The following is a 21,907-nucleotide window of genomic DNA, read 5'->3' on the forward strand; positions in this document are numbered from 1 at the left end:
ATGTGGTTTCATTTTTTTTTTAATCGGTATTTTTTTAAAGGCTAGTAATTACGCTGGATCGGATGTAGCAAGTCTGATTTGGAACCATTTTTTCTAAATTAAGAAGTTAATTGATGGCAGGGGTTGTGGTGATGAGAATGGTAAGGCTAGACTCATTATGCTTGGGTTAAGATGTTAATGTGGTTGGCAAGAAGAAAAGGATCACAATTTGACGTGATGCCACCTCTGTTTCAATAAGCTGGAGAATGAAATTTCATGCTTCACACGAGTAACAGTCTCTTGAGAGAATTGCCAGAAGGCATCTGGCATCTGTGCCCAAAACCAAACACAAGGATCTGTACATCAGGAAAAAGAGGAAAATATCTGGGATAAAGGGATAAAACACTTTTATTAAATCGTTCCAGTGATCTGAATTGAATAGCTTGTCATTGTAAACTGCATTCTAATTTAATTCATACAATTCTGTTGCTATAACTTATTCTATTTAGTTTTAATGTTGCTTCAATTAATTTGATTGGTGTGCAAGTGTATTGGGGGTGTGATTGTCAGTTTTTTTTTAAATCTCCTAGCTTTTTGATCACTTTTAGCTAAGTATTTTTTTTTTTTTAATGTAAAGGCTGACAGACAAAACAAAGCAGCTGGTGCCTGGGAGCTAAGAGGAGCCAAAGTGACGAGCAGTTCCTTGGGGACGTAGTGCTGAGTGTTTGTCAGAAAGGCATTGATTGCCATGTTGAAAATTAATTGTGGAAGAAGGTGGTTAATATGGGGATGGCACTATAAAACAAAATAAAATAAAAATCTATGATGAATAGAAATGTTCTGTTTCTAGAATTGTGAATTTACTGAACAGTCTGATTCATTTCCACACCTTTCTCTTCCTCTCTACCATAGAGTGAGTTAGTTTTCAGCAATGCAGTTTTGGGAAAATGTGTTTTTATCCCGATGCAAAAAGAAATCTTGGAAAAACTAGACATTAATTCACATGAAATATCTTCATATGTTGAAATCTTCATGAAGCATTTGCCTTCACCCTAATTGTCATCTCTAAGCATCTTAAACAGCATATGGATTGGCAGGTTTTAATGCATATTTTCCATTACAAAAGCATAATTGCTTCATTTTGTTACTTGGGGGAGAGGTACTCGAGATTAACCCTTATTTTGGCTACGGAGACTGAAAATGGTAATGCATGATTGTTAAGTTTGATTTGTATTCAGTAGAGTCATAGAGTTTTATACAGCATGTAAACAGCCCCTTTATGACCCAAGCTGGTCCCAACATTATTGCATTCAGCAATTATAGTGAAAATCTAAATGACTGTATGCCATAGTAAATGTCAGTATGTTTAACACATTACTGAGTAGTGAATAGACAAACATAATATTAACTCATCTGGCACTATTGCTTATTTATTATTCATCCACTGTTCTGAAGCTAACGGCAAATCAAGATGTTCCAGTAATTGACCAAATCAACCCATCCCAACTCAATTAATCCTTCTCTTTTCATCTGTATTCAATAAAGAGAAGGACATGGAAGGTAGTGGGCTCAGGATGGGGTATGTGGACATCCTAGAGTGTGTTAGTATTGGGGAGAAAGAGGTGTTATACGTTATGAGATGCCTCGGGGTTGATAAATCCCCTGGGTCAGGTATGATCTACCCCAGGTTGCTATAGGAAGCAAGGGAGGAGAGAGCCACAGCCCTGATGGAGGATTTTAAATCCTTGTAGCCAGGGGCAGCGTGTTAGAAGACTGCAGGATAGCTAATATTGTTCCTTTAGGAAGGGTAGCTGAGATATGCCAGGTAGCTACAGGCTGTGGAAGCTTGCTTCAATGGTAGGCAGATTATTAGAGAAATCCTTGGATAGGATTTATGTACATTTGGACAGAGGCTGATCATTGATAGCGTAGCTTTTTGTAGGGACATCATGTTTCACTGATTTGATTGCGTTTGTTTGTGACTTTATATTAATGAATTTACGTGAATATAGTAGGTATGATTAGTAAGTGTGCAGTTGACAAGAAAATTGGTGGTGCTATGGATAAGAAGGAAGCTCGTCTTGGGGCTATGATAGAAATAGGTCAGATGGAAAGTTTGCCAGTGCAAAGGCTATACACCATTTAATCCTGACAAGTGTGAGGTGATGTATTTTGGAAAGTCAAACATGGATAAGAGAGATATACGGTAAATGGTAGGGGGATACGAAATGTTAGTAACTAGAGGGAACTTGAAGATCAAGTCCAGAGTTCACTGAAAGCAGCATCTCTGGTGGAGAAGGCACTTGGCGTGCTTGTTTCCTTGGATGGGGCATGGAATAAAAGTTGGTACATATTGTCGCAGCTTTACCACATTGGTTAGACTGCAATTCTAGTCGCCAGATTAGAGGAGAATGTAGTTCACTGGAGCATGCAGAAGAGACACACCCAGGATGTTGTCTGGATTGAATGACTTTCATTATGGGAAGAGATTGATGGAGATTTATTTTGCTGAGAGTGAAGGAGGATGAGGAATGTTGCCATATAGGTATGTAAAGTTGAGTACAGATCAGTCGATAGTCAGAATATTATTCCCAGGATAAGAGTACCAAAACCAAGGGGCTACATGCTTACGGAGAGAGGAAGGAGTTTGAAAGTGGGTCTGAGGGTAAAGATCTATCTTTTTTTGTATTTGGAACTCGCTGTGTGATGATGTGGTGGAGTTAGATACAATCACCGTGAGAAAGATTCGAGACAAAGCATATGCAAAGCATAGATGGGTATAAAACTCGTAGTGCGAGCAAATGGGAGTTTGGCAAAAAGGTGGGCTGACGGGCCTGTTTCTGTGCTGAGTGACTCCATAAACCTGCAGGTTGACAGACTTTGGATTCATTCTTCTGTTTGTGATTTACTGTACTGCAGTTAAGGAGGTACTGTTGCATATTCCATTCCTGGTATTTATGGTGTTGTTTAAAATGTCAAACAATACCTTGTATGGCAAATAGCACTAAGGAGCACCTCTAGTGTTCCAATACAAAATGCCTGCAGGCTGTTGCCCGACAGCCAAACTATGCGTGTTCCTGTCTTTAAAGGGACCGCAGCAAAAACACCAAATCTGCAGTCCAATAATTTGGAGGGACAGAGATTGCAGATGTTGAAATCTTACACAAACTGCTGGAGGAACTCAGCGGCGCAGGCAGCAACTGTGAAGACTAAACAACAGTCCCGTCCTGGAACAAGGTCTATTCATTTGTGTGACCTGCATTTCCTTCAGCAGTGTTTTGTTTTTGCACCAGACTTTGGTGTCTATTTGAACATTTGGTGTCTAGATGCTGCCAACTTTATCCTGTGCAAGTTCTGGTGGAAACAGCTAAATGCAGTTCTGTATACTGTAGGTAAATTACAGGGGGTTGAGATTGTCAAGAAGGATGGCACAAATATGGGCCATTATCATTCCTTCAAAGCAATTCATCACAATTGACACAGAGCTATTTGGAGGTAGACATCGGGACATGTCACTTCATTTATCGAGTGACCAGATTGACGGAGGTTTCCTTATAGTGGGAATGTTACAAAATTTTGAGATTTAAAAAAATCAAGCCTGTAATTTATCCCATCAGAGCATAAAAATAACTTTAATTTGATACCTAATTTACTTTCATATCTTCAGTATTAAAAAACTTATGGCCATTTTCATACTCGGAAATTAGCATCACGTTCCCTATTGCTTTTCCATTGCCTTAATACAAAAGCTGTGATCGAGGACAGTCAAAAGACCATAACTTCCTTAAAAATTAAGAGAACTGAATGAAATTTTCAGATATTATAGATTAAAGCATTCTGAAACAAATATGAAACATCTTACTTGGATGACCTGAAATTAAATAATATAATTAGTTAGTTACCTAATTGTAGCTAATTACAAAATTGACCCTTGTGACGGAAATAGTAATAAACATCCAGACTGCCTTGAAAATTCAAAAATGTGATATTCTCAAAAATGTGATACTTTAATATTATTGTATTATATGCTGTGAGTCCGTAACAGATAGGTAAAGAAATTACAATTTCTAGCAAAAGACCAAGTCTTTATGGAAAAGATCAGTTGCTAGCTAGTACATTGGCATATCATAATCAGTAGCATCATCATACTCCTCAGATTGTAACCAATAAGCAACTCTGTACACCTTGTTTTTCCTCAACTTTTCAATTTTGGCATTGTAAACTACGAGTTTTTGCTCTTCAAACCACGCGTGACATGTCTTTCTGCCCACTACTTTCCCGTTAAGATTGTCCTGTAGATCATCACATTTGGAGTAGTCCAAATTCGGATAATCTCTGCGAATGCAGAGAAACAAAGAACTATGGTTTCTGGAAATCTGAAAAAATAAATGCTGGAATCTCTTGGCGGGCCAGGCATCTCCATGGAACGAGGAACACAATTAACATTTTAAGCTAAGAAAGACACCGAATGCTGGAGTAAGAGCGATACAGGCTGCATTTCTGGATAGAAGGAATGAGTCAACAGAAGCAACTCCTCCAACTGTTGATGACCCAACTCCTGCCAATCAGGAACATTATCTTCCCTTCACTGTCCCAGTGCAATTCACTCCTTGTCTTTCTGCTGACGAGTTGGCACGCAACAAAAGTGATCCATCACCCATTCCTTCTATCCAGAGATGCTGCCTGTCCCACTGAGTTACTCCAGCATTTTGTGTCTGTCTTTGATGTTAACCAGCATCTGCAGTTCCTTCCTTAACATTTCAAGCTGATAGCTCTTCATCAGAACACAAAGGAACTGGACAAATGCTAGCAGAAAAACTAAAGGCATGAAGAAAATATTTGTTAATTAATTTAGAATAGCAAATTTCAATGCACTGGGTCAAATATAACAGGCCAAGGGACTTGCGCAGAAATTATAATCGGCGCGTGGGGAGCGGCGGTGACTCGCTGCTGCGACTCGACTCCTGGGGCTCGGAGGCTCCAGCAACGCAGCCGCAGGTCCGGTGGACTGTGACATCGGGAGCCCGCGGGTCTGGGAGGAGAGAGAGAGACCGCTTCCCGGAGCTCCCGCAACGCGACTTCTCCAGCCGGTGTCACGGGGTTGGAACAACCCGGACCGGGACAGTACATCACCCGGCACGGCTTCATGGCCGTGGGACTCACCATCGCCCGTGGGGGTTCCAACCTTGGACTTTCAGACCGGGAGCGGGGCCGTAAATCGCCCCGCGCGGCCTAAAATGGCCGTGGGACTCATCATCGCCCGCCTGGGGCTTGGACATCGGGAGAGACACGGAAAACAGGGGAGAGAAAAGACTTGCCTTCCATCACAGTGGCTTCACTGTGATGGATGTTTGTGTGAATTTAATTATGTGTATGTCTGTAAGACAGTGTCTTTGTTTGTATGGCTGTGGAAACAACATTTCGTTTGAGTCTCACTGGGGCTCAAATGATAATAAATTTGTATTGTATTGTATAATTGCTTGTTACTGAGGTGAGATGTTTCTGAACAAGTGGTTGGAAAATGTTGCTTTTTATTGTGCTACCATCTAGTGGTAACCAGAGCAGGCTGCTGCTCTTGCTATTGAAGTCTTTGTTCTTATATTTGTTACTGGGGGAAAAAAAGTGGGAACAAATTTAAATGATTAATATAAATTGTTCTATAGCTCTAAAGATAAGATTTGGTCTCCTAATCTGAGGGAAGACATTCTTGCCATAGAGGGAGTACAGAGAAGGTTCACCAGACTGATTCCTGGGATGTCAGGACTTTCATATGAAGAAAGACTGGATAGACTTGGTTTGTACTCGCTAGAATTTAGAAGATTGAGGGGGGGGGTCTTATAGAAACTTACAAAAAATTCTTAAGGGGTTGGACAGGCTAGATGAAGGAAGATTGTTTCTGATGTTGGGGAAGCCCAGAACAAGGGGTCACAATTTAAGGATAAGGGGGAAATCTTTTAGGACCGAGATGAGGAAAACATTTTTCACACAGAGAGTGGTGAATCTCTGGAATTCTCTGCCGCAGAAGGTAGTTGAGGCCAGTTTGTTGGCTATATTTAAGAGGGAGTTAGATGTGGCCCTTGTGGCTAAAGGGATCAGGGGGTATGGAGAGAAGGCAGGTACAGGATACTGAGTTGGATGATCAGCCATGATCATATTGAATGGCGGTGCAGGCTCGAAGGGCCGAATGGCCTACTCCTGCACCTATTTTCTATGTTTCTATGATATGGGGGTGTGTGATCAGAAAGAAAATGAAACTGTTGCCCCCAGTAAATAATATATGCGGTAGTCTAGGATTCATTGTGTTCTTCTCTCAGTCTCGTGTAAGGAGGATGGGTAGATGAGGGGACTGGTGAAGAAGAGGAACTGTGAGGTATGTAGTGAAAGTAAGGTGGTTCTCTTGTCATGTTGGGGCTTCTGTGGTAGAGTACGTTGCACTGGGACAATGGGGGGAAGATGGTGGTCCAGATTGGCAGGAGCTGGGATATAAAATGCTACTGAGGACAAAAGTTGGAGGAGTTGCTTCTGTTGGACAAGAATATCAAACATTTGGGCTGGAATGTGGGATGTGGTTAGGAAGTGATAAATGATTTATGATGCAAGAACTTGGCATTTAAGAGAGTAATCTGATTTCTACGTTTGATTTGCAGAATATTTAAATGTGGTTCTACTGCTTGTCTTCCCCGCATGAACTTGGTGTTCCTGTACTCTTTGCGTCAAATGACAATCATCCAGAATTTGCTGCCAGATTTTCCAGTGTTTATTGCACGCAGTGTTGCTAACATCAAGCCCAACAGCTTGACATTCCGACATAACTCATTGCTCATGGTAGACAATGTGTGCTCTCATTGGCCTTGTAAAAATGACAATCAAAAGAACTGCAGGTGCAGGAGATCAGAAATAAATCGACTAAATGCTGGAGGGCCAGACCTGATGAAAGGCCTCAGACCTGAAACGTTAACCGCTTCACTTGCCACAGATGCTGAGTCTTTTTTCACAGCATTTTCTGTAATTAAAAAAACAAAAAACAACTTGTTGATTTTTGTTGCCAGAAACCTCACAGTGGAAAGTTATAAGTTGCATTTAATAGCAGGCCACTTTCATAATGTGATAATTGTTACTGCAAAACAACCCTTGTGGCCTGAATGCTTAATTCCTCAGTTATTATATTATGAATAGTGATAGACTTGGATAGAGTGGATGTGCAGAGGATGTTTCCATTGTGGGACAGTCTAGGACCAGAGGTCATAGCCTCAGAATTAAATAATGTTCCTTTAGGAAGGAGCTGAGTAGGAATTTATTTAGTCCAGAGGGTGGTGAATCTGGAATTCTTTGCCACAGGAGGCTGTGGAGGCCAAGTCAATGAATATTTTTGAAGGCAGAGATAGATAGATTTGTGATCAGTACTGGTGTCGGGTTATGGGGAGAATGGGGTTAGGAGGTCAGCCATGATTGAATGCTGGAGTAGACTTGATGGACGGGTAATTTAAAAAAAAAGTTGTTTTTATTACTTGTTCTGACTTTGTTTTTAAAATCTTGCAGGAGGCAGACAGCGTAGACGAAGAACGCAGATCCCAACCACGAAGGTAAGAACTGTCACTTCCTTTTAGCGAAGATCAGATTTTGTTAACTTTTATAAGAAAAATTACGCCTTGATATTTTCAGAAATACTCTTTTTAGGACTGTTAGATATATGCTTCTTATTACTAAAATACATATTCCCAATGGCTTTTGCAATTTATCCTGAAGGATTAAACTAATCTTTTAAACTCCAAACCCTTGTAAGTTGTAAACATTTTTTATTCATCTTTAAGTTTAGGGGGAAAAGATTAATACTGAAAGTATACAGTATACAAAATTGTAAGGTAGTCCAAAATGAGAGTGGGTTGCAGTAAATGGTTTCAAACTAATTTTTCTTTGATAATTAAATTCCTGATTAATGTTTTTGCTTTTTATGAATGCTTCTGGTTTTTTTTTTAAATATATACAGCGTGAGGGTGCGTGGAGTGTGCTGCCAGGGATGGTGGTGGAGGCCACCAGATATAGGATAGTGGCATTGAAGATGTTTTTAGATAGGCACATGAATATGCAGGGATATGGATCACGTGCATGTAGAATAAATTAATTTAACAGCATCATGTTTGGCATGGCCATTGTGGGCCGAAAAGCCTGTTCCTGTGCTGTTCCATGCTGTATTAATATTTACTTCATGACACTTAAACAATTGTGTCAATAGTTATTTTGTTCTATCCACAATTTAGAAACACATTTGAAGACTGTCGGGTCTTGATTTGTCCCATCTTGTAGCATGAAAAGAGGGGGCAGAATTGCAGCAGGAGCAACAACATTCGCCCACATTGACTACATAATGCTGGAGTAACTCAGTGGGTCAGGCAGCATCTTTGGAGGGCATGGACAGATGACGTTTTGGGTTGGGACCCTTCTGTCTGGCCAGCTGAGTTCCTCTAGCACTGTTCTGTGCAAGATTCCAGCATCTGCAGTTCCTTGTATCTACATCACTCTTCAACTTACAGTTCACTACCCCTAGATGGTGCCCAAACACATGCAAATTCTTCTGAAAGGGAAGGATGCCCATAATAATGTGTTCCCCAGAGCAGGGGATGAGCTGATCGTCACTGGATTGTTCATTCCTTTGGAGATGTCTCCAGTAATCAACGCCTTTTATGGTAAGGATCACAGGGAATTTTTCAGTGGCGCTGTACTAGAGTATAGATACAAGGAACTGCTGATGCTGCTTTACAAAAAAAGACACAAAGTGCTGGAGTAACTCAGCATGTCAGGCATCATCTCTGGAGAACATGGGTAGGTGATGGGTATCTCACGACCTGAAATGTCGCCTATTCATGTTATCCAGCGATGCTGCTGACCTGCTGAGTTACTCCACCACTTTGTATCTTTTTTTTGTACTAGAATATAAATATCCCAATTATCCACGCACAGGGCAAGGCTGACTGGAGGAATTAGGAGGTAAAATTACTCTAATATTAATTGGGAAACTATATATCATATTACTGTTTTGGAGAGTTTTTTAATTCTCCAAAGACTGAGATTTTTCTATTTTTTTAATTTCCCTTAATTCTCCTAGTGTTTACACGGCAGTGAGCTATGACTTATCCTGGGGTCAATGGATTTGGGGATGCTGCTGTTGAAACAAAGTCAGTAACTGCAGTGGTTAATATCATTTGCTGTAGGTATTAATATGGGTGATCAAGAGTGAAGAGTTTTGTTTTCATATGTCCCAAAATGGAACAATGAAATTCTTGCATGCATCTACACAACAAATACATAAACATCTTACTCTGTAAAACTCATAATAAATAATAAAAGTTCAATGTACATATAAAATAACGTAGACAAATAGACAATAATAATGCAAAGTCAAAAATAATGTTCGGAGCCTATTTGGAGGTTGTAGTGTTTAATAGCCGGAAGGCTGTAGGGAAGAAGTTATTCCTGAACCTGGATGTTACAGTTTTCAGGCTCCTATACCTTCTTCCAGATGGCAGTGGTGAAATGAGAGTGTGGCCAGGGTAGTGTGGGCCTTTGAGGCAGTGACTCCTGTAGATTCATTCGATGGTGGGGAGGTCAGTAACAGTGATAGAATGGGAAATGTTCACCAATTTTTGCAATCATCTTCTTTCCTGGGCGTTCGAATTGCTGAACCAGGCTGTGATGCAACCAGTCAATATACTCCCTACTGTACACCAGTAGATGTTCAAGAGTATTTGTTGACATACTGAATTTCCTCAATCTTGTAAGGAAGTAGAGTTGTTGATAGGCTTTCTTTATGATTGCATCAATCAACAAAGGAGTTTGGTTGGAATCATAGTGTGTGGATTGAACCACTAGATTTGACTCAAGATTTCCATGTTGGACTCAAGTTCACAAGTTATAGGAGTAAAATTAGGTCCTTTGGTTCATCAAGTCCACTCTGCCATTCAATCATGGCTAATCTCCGCCTCCATTTTCCTGCTCTCACCCTACAACCTTTGACACCCGTTCTAATCAAGAATTTGTCTATCTCTGCCTTAAATATATCCACTGACTTGGCCTCCTCAGCCCTCTGGCGATGAGTTCCACAGATTAACTACCTTCTGACTAAAGAAGTTCCTCCTCGCCTACTTACTAAAAAAGCGCTCTTTAATTCTGAGGCTATGACCTTTGGTCCTAGACTTTCCCACCAGTGGAAACTTGCTTTCCACATCCACTCTATGCCTACCATAATTCTGTAGCTTTCAATGAGGTCCCTCCCCCCTATCTTTCTAAACTTCAGGCCCAGTGCTGTCAAACGCTTATGTGCTAACCCACTCGTTCCTGGACTCCAGTTAACTTCTTTCCTTGGTGCAGAAGGAAACAAAAAAAAAAAAAAGATTTATTAAAACTTGACAGCTTGACTCTTTCAACGGCAACTTAACAGCAAAGTGTTGGGTGATAGACAGTTTACACAATATTGGTATTTATTTAAAGCACATTGCAAAATTGTACACTGCTAGCAAGAAATAAATTGAGTTAACATTGCATCCTATGCCCAACCCCCTGCTTCCACAGTTCTCCAATGCCTGAAGACAAGTTACACGAGGTGTAGATGAAGCCTTTTATTCAAAAATAAAGCTAGGTTATCCTTTCCTGGGGGGGGTGGGGGGAGATCATTGGATGGGAAGAATAAAAGAATAAGTAGGCCATCCACTTACTTTGATCATGAAGTCTTGTGGAACAGATGATTGTGTGCTACAGATTAACCAAGTTAGTAGATAAATTAATAATGCAATCATAAAATGCCAGCAAATCACAGCGATACGTTTCCAATTGGATAGATTTGCAAAATTGAAATTAATAATAAACTTGTATAAGAGCCTTGTCAAATTAAATGGGTAGTTCTGTGCATGTTCTTATAGAAGAGTTAGAGGAACAAGAGAAGGTGGGTAAAGATTCAAAGCTATGATTCCAGAATTGAGTACATGCTTTCAGAAAAAGCTGACATTTTGTTGTGGATGGTTTTAAAGTATCAGCATACTCTTCCCTTTTTATTTTCAAGGAGAAGTGAACATTTTGAAATATTAGGCAAAAGCAAAGCAAATGTCATCGCAGCCAAGGAATATTGCAGCCGGTAGCAGAGAATACATGAAAGTCACTAGTACGTCAACTGGTTAGCGCTCTCGATCCTAATTATCCCCGAACCATCATCAGCTGGTGGTTTGGTGAATAGCATAGAAATCGTAAGGCAAACTTTGATAAGCACGTGGCGGCAAAAATAGTGAAAGGCCATGTGAGGAGGTTAGAGATCAGAAACATAAATGATGCTCTGCTTCTTAGCTGTAGACTATCGGATAGTTTTATAATTTACTTTTTAACACCAATATGTAAATTGTAAAACAAACCCAAAATCCGCAAGGTTGTTCCATTATTTTACCTAAAAGATGGCTTTAGACTTTAAAATGGTAATGGAATTGTCTTTACAATTATTTGCCAAAACTATACAGGCTGCAATAAGTGCTTAATGAGACTAATTGGACGTTGGGCTTTTTTGGATTGCAACCACATCTGATCCATTGAAACAAATCCATTGTTTTGAAATCATATTCTTGAATTAATTTCAGCGGTACTCGAGCAGTGTGTTTGGTGTTAAGATTGCATCTGACCTAGGTCTTTATATGTTGCAACCAAGACATTCTTCTGTAATTATGCAACATTAAATGAACAGAGCATTGTGTTTTACAGTAAATGAATTCCAGCTAATGGGCTGCTATCAGCTTTCTGTTCAGCAGGCAACAAAATAACTTTTTTTGTCTAATATTTCAAAATGTTCACTTTTCCTTGAATAAAAAGGGAAGAGTATGCTGATACTTTAAATGACAGGCTTTGCATTGCCGTAACAATATTTTCAGCTATTTTTAAAGAAAATTGCAGAGACTTTAATTTTTGGAAACAGCACATAGAAAAGTTTTCAGAGTAAATATCATATAGGGCAAATTATTGTATTTTAGTATATTGGGTAATGCCCAAGATATTACTACACAGTTAATTACCATATAGCTTATCAGAAAGGCTGGGAGAGGAATGATGCATGATTGCTTGCTGGGTTTGCCTACTGTTGGGAAATGAATCAAACTGCAGTGTACACTGCCCAGTTCTGTTTTTGCACCATTGCCCCATGTGGATGGCTTTGTGCCTTCTTACCCTCTTAATCATTTGAGTAGACGCGATGGATGATGTAATAGTCTGTTTGGGTAGCACGGTGGTGCAGCGGTAGAGTTGCTGCCTGTCAGCACCAGAGACCCGGGTTCAATCCTGATGACGGGTGCTGTCTGTTGTTTGCATGTTATCATCGTGACCATGTGGGTTTTTCCTGGGTGCTCCAGTTTCCACCCACATTCCAAAGATGTACATGTCCGTTAATTAATTGGGTTTGGTTGTAATTTGTCCCAAGTGTGTAGGATAGTGGTAGTGTACAGGGATCACAGGTCGGCGTGTACTCAATGTGCCAAAATGCCTGTTTCCACGCTGCGTCTCTAAACTAAACTGAACAATTGTATATCATTTATCCGTGGCATAACACTCACGCCTCGTATATAGGCTGCTAATCATTCTGGGTAAGTGTTAACGACATCAAGAGGTAAATATCTCCACTGAGTCCTGTTTACTTTCCTGCAGTAAGTTCATAGCAATATTATTGGACCAGTGAATAGGTTACCTCTTATTAAGGAAGCTGGAATTGAATATATACAGTGCTCTCTATAATGTTTGGGACAGACCCATCATTTATTTATTTGCCTTTGTACTCCACAATTTGAGATTTGTAATAGGAAAAAATTACATGTGGTTAAAGTGCACATTGTCAGATTATAATAAAGGCCATTTTAATGCATTGTGGTTTCACGTAGAAATTACAGCAGAGTTTATACATAGTTTCCCCCCCCCCCCATTTCAGGGCACCATAATGTTTTGGACACAGCAATGCCATGTAAATGAAAGTAGTCATGTTTAGTATTTTGTTGCATATCCTTTGCATGCAATGACTGCTTGAAGTCTGATTCATGGACATCACCAGTTGTTGGGTGTCTTCTCTGGTGATGCTCTACCAGGCCTGTATTACAGCCATCTTTAGCTTGTGCTTGTTTTGGGGGCTAGTCCCCTTCAGTTTTCTCTTCAGCATATAAAAGGCATGCTCAATTCGCTTCAGATCAGGTGATTGACTTGGCCACTGAAGAATTTTCCATTTTTTAGCTTTGTAGAACTGCTTTGTTGCTTCAGCAATATGTTTGGGATCATTGTCTTGCTGTAGAATGAACTGCTGGCCAATGAGTTGAGGCATTTGTTTGAACGTGAGCAGATAGGATGTGTCTTTACACTTCAGAATTCATTATGCTACTACCATCAGCAGTTGTATCATCAATGAAGATAAGTGAGCCAGTACCTTCAGGAGCCATACATGCCCAGGCCATAATACCCCCACCACCGTGTTTCAAAATGAAGTGCTATGCTTTGGATCTTGGGCAGTTCTTTCTCTCTTCTATACTTTGCTTTTGCCATCACTCTGATATGTTAATCTTTGTCTCATCTGTCCACAAGACCTTTTTCCAGAACTGTGTTTGCTCTTTTAAGTACTTCTTGGCAAACTGTAACCCGGCCATCCTATTTTTGCGGCTATCCAGTGGTTTGCATCTTGCAGTGTAGCCTCTGTACTTCTGTTAATGAAGTCTTCTGCGGACAGTGGTCATTGACAAATCAACACCTGACTCCTGAAGAGCGTTTCTGATCTGTCGGACAGGTATTTGTGGATTTTTCTTTATTATAGAGAGAATTTTTCTTCTGTCATCAGCTGTGGAGGTCTTCCCTGGCCTGCCAATCCCTTTGCGATTAGTAAGCTCACCAGTGCTCTCATTCCTCTTGATGATGTTCCAAGCAGTTGATTTTCGTAAGCCTAAGGTTTGGCTGATGTCTCTAACAGTTTTATTCTTGTTTCTCAGTATCATAATGGCTTCTTTGACTTTCATTGGCACAACTTTGGTCCTCGTGTTGATAAACAGCAATAAAAGTATCCAAATGTGATGGAAAGACTGGAGGAAAGACTAGGTGCTGAGAGCTCTCTTATACCTGCATTAAGGAGGCAATTAAACACACCTGAGCAATTATAAACACCTGTGAATCCATGTGTCCCAAACATTATGGTGCCCTGAAATGAGGGGACTATGTATAAACAGCGCTGTAATTTCTACATGGTGAAACCAAAATGTATAAAAATGGCCTTTAATAAAATCAGACAATATGCACTTTAACCACAAGTGATTATTTTTTCTATTACAAATCTCAAATTGTGGAGTACTGGGACAAATAAATAAATGTCCCAAACATTATGGAAGGCACTGTAATTTCTCCAATGTGATGGTTGGTTCAAATGTGAAAAATTGTGATCATTTTGACTTCATGGAAAGTTTAATTGCTCATTTATTCAAAATCTATTGCAAACCTAGATTATAGGTAGACAGATTCAAACTCAGCGGGTGAGGCAGCATCTATGGAGAGAGGGGATAGGCGACAGAGAGGGAAGGATCTCGACCCGAAACGTCCCTCTCCCCGTAGATGCTGCCTCACCCGCTGAGTTTCTCAGGCATTTTTGTCTACCTTCGATTGTTCCAGCATCTGCAGTTCTTTCTTAAACAAACCTAGATTATAATGGGTTAGAACTTTAAAGAAAGTGCAAACTAAATTAAAGTAATTCAGTGACTTGGATTGCCTTTTGTATAATTATCTGTAATTTAAAACAATGCTTTATCCCAATACTATTCTATTTGGTTCATGTACATGGAAATGAAGGCTATTGACCTGATTGAAACGCATTTTTAAGCTTGCAATTTAATTATTTAGCTTTTTCGTTGTAGTATGTTAATGTTTGTCTTTCTGAAACTTTATTTTGTTACTCTATGTGCAATTAACATTTTTGTCTTTGAACTGAAGAAGCAAAAGTTTTCTGGAATAATGTGCTCGCTCTCTCTTAGTGGATGAATGGTTTGAATGTCTGAGAAGTCTGTGATATAAAGCTTGCAATTTCCTATGTATATTGAATACATTATTTTGAGATGAATGGCATCCATTGAAAGGGAAGAGATGGAAGAGAGTGTTGGGAGCTGAAGTCACCTAATGGAGGCCTTAAATAAAGCGGGCAAAGAGAAATTGTTTCCACTTATCGAAAACATCACAAATGAAGCTTTGTTAGGTCTATTGATTCATGTTTACTGCAACCTCTTTCATAGATTCCCTATTTCTTGATGACTCCTATTTAAAAACTCTATAAAATCTGCCGCATGCTATTGTGTTTCATGAGGGGAAAAAAAGGTTGTATCAATATTCTTAAAGTATTTTTCAGTTTACGATGAGAATCAAACAAAATAGGCGTGGGGTGCTGCCATTTGTTAAGCGTAAAATGAGTTTCCATCTGAAAATGTTGTACTACGTCACACGATCCCTCGCAGGAAGAAGAAAATAGAGGGTTAAATCTTGCTCATTTGTACTGCCTAACGTGATTAAATGACTATAGTAATAGTTCTATTCCAGCTATTGTTTTGAATTTATAGAATCTCAAAAAAAAACAAAGCTTCTTCAAAGGCATAAGTTTCTCTTTATACAGTAGGTCAAGTCTTTATAGACTGTGGAGCTGCAGTGATTGCCAAAGAATTTATCTTGTAAATAAATCATTAATCCTGTTGTGTGTATTTGCCTGATGAGCTTTGACAATTCTGAATCATGGTTGTTTGCCATTTATGATGCTTTTCAAATGAGGCATTAAACTGATCCTGACTGCCTCTTGCAATGGATGTCAAAGAAACAAAGTGTTTTCAAGAGGAGGAGTTCTTGGAATCCCCTATGTTCAGTTCTCAGTTGCCATTAGCAGATCATTTAGTTATGACCTTGTTTCTGTGTTTTGGACCATGTTGTGCTGAATTTGAAACCAGTGTTTCCCTTTATCAATTATTTCTGCAGTTCTTACCCTTCAAGTCCTTTTTATGTAATCAGAATCTGGCATACTCGATCAACTGAAGTATTTTTTTTAATCTACAGGATTTCCATCACTTTTTAATTAGGCCGTTTAGTTTCATATAATTTCTCGTGTCTCATATTGACTAGTAAAATTACATGAAAGCTCTTACATTTTTACGGTTTGTGTTATGAATATCTAGTACATTTTGTGATCCTCCCTTCAGTCAGCTTTATGGGCCTGTTCCACTTAGGTGACTTTTTAGGCGACTGCAGGACACTATGCAGTCGCCACATGTTTGCGGGTAGTTGCCAGGGGAGTCGCCTTCATAGTCGCGAGGAGTTCCCACATTCGCGGCCTCATTATGTTCGCCGTGAAATTAGCAGCGACTAGAATGAAGCCGCCATGGAGAGTAGCGAGAATTCTCGTGCCGTAGATGGGTCCCCAGGAGGTCCTAGTGGGTTGGCAGCAGGTCGAAGGTTCTTGGAGGTTCATGTAGGTTGTAGCCGGTACTGACCGGTGAATTTCATTGGCTCATTGGGGAAAAAAAGGTAAGCAGTAGTTTTCAGAACCAAGGATACGTTAAATGTCCGCCGAGCTTCACAGCCGTGTTTCTCTGGCTTCTTAAAAGTTGTCCCACCCCTTCTTTCCCCCCCGCCCCCCCCCCCTCTTTTAAAGGACTTACCGTACACTGTGCTTTAGCCGTCTTAATTACAGCGCCAACCACCCTGTTCATCGCAGATTGTGTCTGTATCACCTTGGCTTTGCACCGTGTGAATTGTTTAGACCAGGCAAGCAGGGGGAGCGCTGTCTAAAAAAATGTATATGGGCTGGTGAAGGAAGCGATGTGTGTGTGTGTGTGTCGCCGTTCCAGTTGTCGTTTTTTTCAGGCGACTGCCGGCAACTTGACAGTCGCTGGCAGTCCGCTGAGAAATCGCCTGTGGGACAGGCCCATGTGTCTTTCCTGATGGTGGTTCTGCCCAATTAATTGCAGTCATTTCTTAACTCCTCCCTCGCATCGAAGTACTTGATTATTTCGGGGAACTAGCTAGCATGATAGATGAGTGCATGTCTAAGGATGATATTTTTATGGACTTCCAGAAAGCATCCATCAAGCCTTATGAAATGGTTAATAAAATAAAAAAAGAGCATGGGGTGTGTGTGTGTGTATGTATATATGTAGTGTAGATAAAGGCATATTGACAGACCTAGTGACAGGTGCAGAATGGTTGATAGCTGTAGTAAGGTGAGTCTACAAGAGGCGATGTACTTTTAACCCAACCAAATGATATGAATATTGTCTAAATAGAAAGAGTTAATGAGCTGTTAATAAGCAGATGCGTGTGTGTGCCTGGAGGGGGGGGGGGGGGGGGGGGGGAAAGAGATCCCTTTATCTACTTGCCCAATCTTTTATGATTTGAAATATCTGGATGAAATGTCTTTGTGACTCTGTTCCATTAAGAACACTCCAGCTTCTCCAGTCAATTCACATAACTGAAGTCCCTCATTCTTGGACTTGTTCTGGTAAAGTATCCCTTTATACACACTACATATACACACATAGACACTAATACACACACACACACACACCCATGCACTTTTTTAATTAACCATTTCATGGATGCCTTCTGGAAGTCCATAAAAAAATCATCCAGGTAAGTCCCAGTGCATTTGTAACCACTTTCTCAACCAGTCTTTTCACTTTCAACCAAACTATACCTCCAGCTCTGTTCTTATTCCCCTTCAAGAAATGTAGCTGCTAGTTTATGTGTTGCCTCATTTGGCCAACATATGATTCCATGTTTCTCAGTACATCTGCATGACCCATTCCACCAGCTTCTCCATATTGCCTTAAAATTAGCTGTGCTTCCAAGTTCTGTGTTATCTGCAACATTGGAACTTGTGCTGTGTAGAATCAAGTAGAAATTGATCAATGTATATGAAGAAAAGGACCGAGCCTGGAGCTCTGCACGGTACATTTCCCTACAGTCCAAGTGCTACCTCTCGTTGCTGCTTTGCTACTTTACCAGTTTTCTATCCATGATACTACAGCCTCGGTTGACCTTCAATCTTGATGATATTCTTATACTGGAGTACTTTATCAAGTGTAGTTTTGGAATATTACATTTACCATGTCAATGTCAATCTCATTTTTACCCTTCTTAATTATGTAATCAAAAATCTTCTATCAGATGAGGGAGACCCAATCCTTGTTTGCATTCTCTAATCGATCTATATTGGCCCAAATGACTGCTAATTTTACCCTTGATAGCCTCCCTCACCGTCAGGATTACTGCCAGGGATATTGAGGTTAAATTTAGTCCAGGTCTGTTGCCATAAACGTATTGCTTGCATTCTTAGTTGCATACTGGTGCAGAGCCCCGAGTTAAAGTTTGTCTACTTTTCTGTTCAGCCAGGTTTTCCATCCAAGCTGTTATCGTGAGGGCAATAAACGGTCATGTCTAGCACCTTCTGTTGATAGTCGGGCAACTTGAAAGCACTCCTTTTTCACTGGTTCTAAATTGTCGGGTCAGGCACGAAGATTATCCATCCCTCAGTGTAGGACATCACAAACAGAAGGATAATGATGTTGCTAGGACTCAAGGCCCTGAGCTACAGGGAGAGGTTAAGCAAGAATTGGAAGGGTCATCTTGTAGAAGTGTGGAAAATCTCAGTCTTTTACCTAGGGTAGGTGAATCGAGAACCAGAGGATTGGTTTAAGGTGAGAGGAAAAATTTAATAACAACCTGAGGGGCAACATTTTCACACAGTGGTGGGTGTATGGATTTAGCTGCTGTAGAAAGTGGTTGAGGTAGGTACCCCAACAATATTTGAAAAATACATGGATAGGAAAAGTATAGAGGGATATTGGCCAAACATGGGCAGCTTGGACAGGTCGTCTTTGGCGGCATGTTTGAGCTGGGCTGAAGGGGCTGTGTCTGTGCTGTTTGACTCTATGACTAACACTTCCGCGGAGTTTTGCGGATCACCAGTGTAACTTGTACCTTTATGCAGTCCATCAATCATTGCAGTTAAACAGTGGTCTGTTTTTGATTACAGTGTTAACAGCAATACAGTTGGTGATGGGTCTCAGTAAAATTAAGTCCAAGCTAAGACAGGTGGGAGAACTTGGAAGATGAGGGGGGGGGGTTTATTTGATTGCATATTTCATAGTGCACTGGCATTTTATTCAGATAGGCTTCAGCTTCGTGAGACTAACGCAAGGATCAAAGCCATATAGATTTTCTTCCACACTTCCTGTCTATGATTCCTTTCACCTTTTATGAAAAGCTTTTTACGTTGAACATTTGCTGACGCACAATATCATTCTCCTCGCAGTCCAACAACAACACTGTGACCTTTGCAAATGGATAAGATCAAGAATAAGCTATCAGTTTAGTTCAATTAACGATTTGGCTGAGTTCCAAGTTATTTTGGCCCAAACTCCAGAGCATATGATCCTGTTGAAGTTGAGCTTGTAAGCTGAAATTGTTTTACTCATAAACAGCACACCATCACTCCCCACCTGGTTGAGTTGAATTAATTAATTAATTAAATTACTGGTCACCCACTTCATTATGGACTTTGTCAGATCATCACAACTTGCAGTTTAATACAGGATTTTCATTAGAACAAAGCCTCTTATCACTAAGAACATCCTCAGTACTCAGCTCTAAGAGTCTCCGTAAACCTAATATCATTCCTAAAGATCTTGCACAGCATATATATTTCCAACTGGATTATAGACGTTTGCTGTGATGCTTTGAACTAATCACTTGTAAGAAATTTCTCTCTCTTTATATAACTTTCTACTTTTCATGTTTCCTATGTAATTCTTATTACCTTTAACAATGTATCTTCCTGTCAGTTATATTTCAAGGAACATTAATCATGTAATGTCTTTTCACTGTAACTCGGTACATATGTCAATAAACTGAACTAAAATTTAATGCTTGCTCAATGTGCTAATGTTTATTATTCTGAGTACATTTATTCTTCTCTTCATAGATAATCGCACTTCCCAAAGTTGTATCTGTAGATTTCAGTATTGTGTCCTTTAATGGCCGAGTTCAGATTTTTTTATATCTTGTACTTTAAAAAGCACTGCGGTTCCTATGGGACATGTGTGTATGATTCTTGCAACCATTCTACTTAAAATGGTGGATTTGTTTACACAAGGCAGCACATTTCATGCACTGCAACATTTGAGAGATGAGGTATGGTTCAATTGTCATGTACATGCATACAGTGGAATTCCTTTTTTCCAGGTGCCTCATAAATGCACATGTTTCCCCTTTTACTTATTCAGATATGCTTTTACATGGTCACAGCTTGGAAACGGGTCCTTTGGTTCACACACTCGTACAGACCAAGAAATCCCATGCAAGCTAGGCTTTTCTATCCATGTGCCTGTATAAATTACTTTTATGATTGTAGTTCTTCCTGTCTCAACTACATTCAATATCCCCACCCCTTTGTATATGGGGGGGGGGGGGGGTATATATTGTGTGTCGGGTTCCTATTGAATCTTACCCCTTTCACCTTAAACCTATGGCTTCTAGTTCTTGATTTCACTTAGCATGGGGAAACAATTGTACATTCATCCTTTCTATTTCCCTCAAGGACAAGGGAACACAGAGTTAAAACTGAGCAGAAGATACGAGGATGTGAAAAACTTGTAAAAGAATTATTGTGATCCCGATTCTCTATCATCCCCTGTGGGAAGGGAGGAACATTGATGTGAAACGTTTTGGACCCTTCTTCAGATTGACGAAATACATTGATCTGAAACATCACCTATCCATGTGCTCCAGAAATGCTGCCTAACCCACTGAGTTACTCCAGCACTTTGTGTCTTGTTTTGTAAACTAGCAACTGCATTTCCTTGTATTAGCTATTTGTTATTGGTCATGGTCCAATGAAACGTGTCCATTAGGACTTGAATGAATAGCTACAAGGTTGGACAAACTTTGATTACTTTCTCTGGAGCGTCAGAGGCTGAGGTGATACCTGATAAAGTTTGTAAAATTATGAGAGACATACATAAATAGACAGAATCTTTTTCATGGGGAGGGAAACTAGAGGGTATAGGTTTAAGGTGAGAGGGGGAAAATGCAACGTTTAGTTTGGAGATACAGGCCCTTTGGCCCAGGGTTGCCCATATGCTAGCTCTATCTATGCACCAGGGATAGTTTACAGGAGTCAATGAACCTACAAACTTGTACATTTTTGAAATGTAGGATGAAACTGGAGTACCCGGAGAATGTACAAACTACAGACAGCATTCATAGTCGGGATTGATCCCTGCTCTCTGGCGCTGTAAGGCAGCAGCTCTAATGCCACGTCACTGTGCCACCCTACAAGTGGTGCAAGATATTTTACGTAGAGGACATTTGGTGCCTGGTACATGTTGCCTGGGGTGGTGGTTGAAGTGGCACTTGAGGCTTGTTGCTGGGAAGGCTTGTAGATATGCTGGGAACTGAGGGCTATGATATGTTTAGCATCGACCTGGTGAGTGGGAGGGCCTGGTCCTCTGCAGTACTCTTCTAGGTATACTATGATTACTTTAATCCTATATATATTCTATGTTAGCTGGTCTGTCAGCATCCGCAAAGAAGGTAAATTAATTAACATTTCTGGACTTACCAACAAATTGCAGTTTTCTGTAGAAACAAGGAAGTGCAGATGCTGGTTCACTGTAAACAAAAATGCAGAGTGCTGGAGTAACTCAGCAGGTCAGACGGCATCCCTGGAGAACTTGAATAGTTCTTTCCCCCTCCCCACCCCCAAAATCAATTGGATAAAGGATCCCAAAGCGAAATATCACCTACCAATGTTTTTCAGAGATGCTGCCTGACCTGCTGAGTTACTCCAGCATTTCATGTCTTTAAGGTCCAGCATTATCTGTTGTTGCTTGATCTTTGGTAACTCTGGGTG

General features: G+C 40.2%; 1 protein-coding gene across 1 annotated transcript in view; it reads left to right on the plus strand.

Annotated features, from left to right (window-relative positions):
- The window catches only part of ssh2a (slingshot protein phosphatase 2a), a 123,283-nt gene that overhangs the window by 28,295 nt on the left and 73,081 nt on the right, over positions 1-21,907 (plus strand). The window contains exon 2 of the mRNA XM_055658165.1: positions 7,519-7,562. Coding sequence (XP_055514140.1) covers positions 7,519-7,562 — 44 coding nt within the window. The remainder of the gene's footprint in view (positions 1-7,518; positions 7,563-21,907) is intronic.

Source organism: Leucoraja erinacea, chromosome 28 (assembly GCF_028641065.1).
Source record: "Leucoraja erinacea ecotype New England chromosome 28, Leri_hhj_1, whole genome shotgun sequence".
Classification (NCBI taxonomy): Eukaryota; Metazoa; Chordata; class Chondrichthyes; order Rajiformes; family Rajidae; genus Leucoraja; species Leucoraja erinaceus.